This window comes from Nematolebias whitei, chromosome 19, assembly GCF_014905685.2.
Source record: "Nematolebias whitei isolate Nwh7 chromosome 19, NemWhi1, whole genome shotgun sequence".
In the NCBI taxonomy this organism is placed as follows: Eukaryota; Metazoa; Chordata; class Actinopteri; order Cyprinodontiformes; family Rivulidae; genus Nematolebias; species Nematolebias whitei.
Genome location: NC_056516.1, coordinates 39,577,531 through 39,579,606, shown reverse-complemented (window position 1 = coordinate 39,579,606; position 2,076 = coordinate 39,577,531). Strand labels below are relative to the sequence as shown.

Sequence of the window (2,076 nt, the reverse complement as noted above, 5' to 3'; positions counted from 1 at the left end):
TAGACCTGTTGAGGCTGGTTCTGGTCCATCTGACCTCTGTAGACCTGCTGAGGCTGGTTCTGGTCCATCTGGTCCAGGCCGAAGCTCGTGTCTCCTAACCTCTGTTGGCTCGTCTGAGCTCACAGCTCTGACTGTAACTACTCCCTGTTCTCTACCAGAGGTTCAAAGGGAACTAGCTGCTGGTTTGGTCCATCTTTGTCTTTAAATAGGTTACGTCTGGCCCTTTTGGTCTCTGGTGGTTTCAGCTAACGGCCCAGTACTTTTGGTTTCCTCCTCATGACATAAACTGATGGTAAATGCAAACCAACTGTCGTGATCCTAGTCGTAGAAGAAACTGATTCACAAACGATCAGGTGTAGTCTTCGTCCAACCTTCCAACAAATGAAAGGTCAGTTTCACAGAGACTCAACGTCTAATAATCTTCCCGCTCTGCTTTCAGTGTTTCTGTCCCAGGAAGCGGATCTATAAATATATTTTCATCACAATCCTCTGCTCCTCCTTTGTTCAGGCTGGAAACCTGGACCGAGACAAGCCTGCCTGCAACTCCCAGGAGCTGGAGGACTGTGACGTGTTTCCAGAAGACAGCTCCAGCCTCACACACTTTGACGGAGATTCACTCAGACCCACTCAGGTGGTGAGTATCTCACACTGTAGTTTGTTTTCAACACTCAGACTGCATGAAGTTCATGAAGCTTCACTGTCGGACTCATGGTTTCAACCATGAAACTTCTGGTGAACACAAGAACTATCTGAACATCATCACTGGACAGAACAGAGACGAACTCCTACAGAACTGAAATTATTTAAAATCATTTACCCGTAAATATTACCCAGAAGTCTTATAGAGGTCATGTGACCAGAAGTCTAAAAGTACCGGTGGAATACAGTAAATATTCATTAAATTAGTTCCTTTGATTTTATTGTTAAACATTTTGTTAACAGCTGCAGTTTGTAAATACATTGGACGTGATTTCTGCTCAGCAGAGCTCATGAGGAGGGAGGGCGGGGCAAGAGCGGGGAAGTCTGTCGCAATAAAATATAAAAATATAACTTTTTAAAATTATGAAAAAAAATACATGAATAAGATGCTCCTGCAAATTAACCGCGGGGTACAAAGTGCGAAAATAAAATGGCGGCTTATACACCGGCAATAAATTTTTGTTTGTTTGTTTTTTATCATAAACACCATTAACCTGCTGGAGTTTCATATTTTGAGTAAAATGACCTTATCGTGTGAACTTGTCGTTAAACTTTGATGGCTTTGTGTCAGTGAGCTATCTGCAACAGGTAAGATATTAACTGTTCATAACCATGCCACTGAACCCCACTCTCGAAGATCTGAACTACCCCTTTAATGCACCTGTTCTATCCCTGTTTTGGCTCCACGGACACAGAAAATGACTGGAAGTGAATGTTTTTCCTCTCCATCACAATAAAAGCTCTTTTCATAATAAAACGTGTCTGCTGAGGATTTTTCTCTCTTTCTTCGGGGTGTTTTGTAACGAATCGTTTGTTTCTGTTCTGGTGACTAATTTCTCCGTCCCAGATGAACCTTGTCTTTGTGTAACCAAAAGCTGTGAGAAGGAAATGTTCAGCTGAGTGTCTGTGACGAAGGGCTCCGTGTGAATGCGTGGCCTTTAGTGTTTTTATTTTTTAGAATTAGCGCTGTTCTTGGAGCTTCTGAAGGCCGGTCTTTGTTCGGCTCTAATATCTCGTCCAGGAAGCCGTTACCTTTTTGTTCCGGAGGGTCCAGCCTTCGTTTAATTCACTTAAATGCTCCGGCTGCCAGGATCCACGCTGACCTTTCTCAGAAAGCCCCTTCGCTTCAAAGCCCGCCTCAGCCTCATCATCTGCCTCCTTTGTCGGCGTGTTTTTCTGCAGCTCTGATCCCGGCTGAAAAGAAAAATACATTTATTTTTCTGTGTGTGTTCCTGTGGAGGAGGCTGTGAGTCATTTCTACAGCCGAGTGGACCGGAACATTTGGACTCAGCATCTCTCACGTTTTATAAAAACTGATTAAAACATCTGAAATGGAAGGGATTTTATTTTAATGAATAGATTATCTCTCTCATCTAT

At 43.1% G+C, this 2,076-nt stretch overlaps 1 protein-coding gene across 1 annotated transcript in view; it reads left to right on the top strand.

Annotated features, from left to right (window-relative positions):
* nudcd1 (NudC domain containing 1) overlaps window positions 1–2,076 on the top strand; it is a gene marked incomplete at its 3' end in the record, with an annotated part of 21,690 nt that overhangs the window by 15,783 nt on the left and 3,831 nt on the right. Inside the window, 1 exon segment of the mRNA XM_037693173.1 lies at window positions 509–634. Coding sequence (XP_037549101.1) covers window positions 509–634 — 126 coding nt within the window.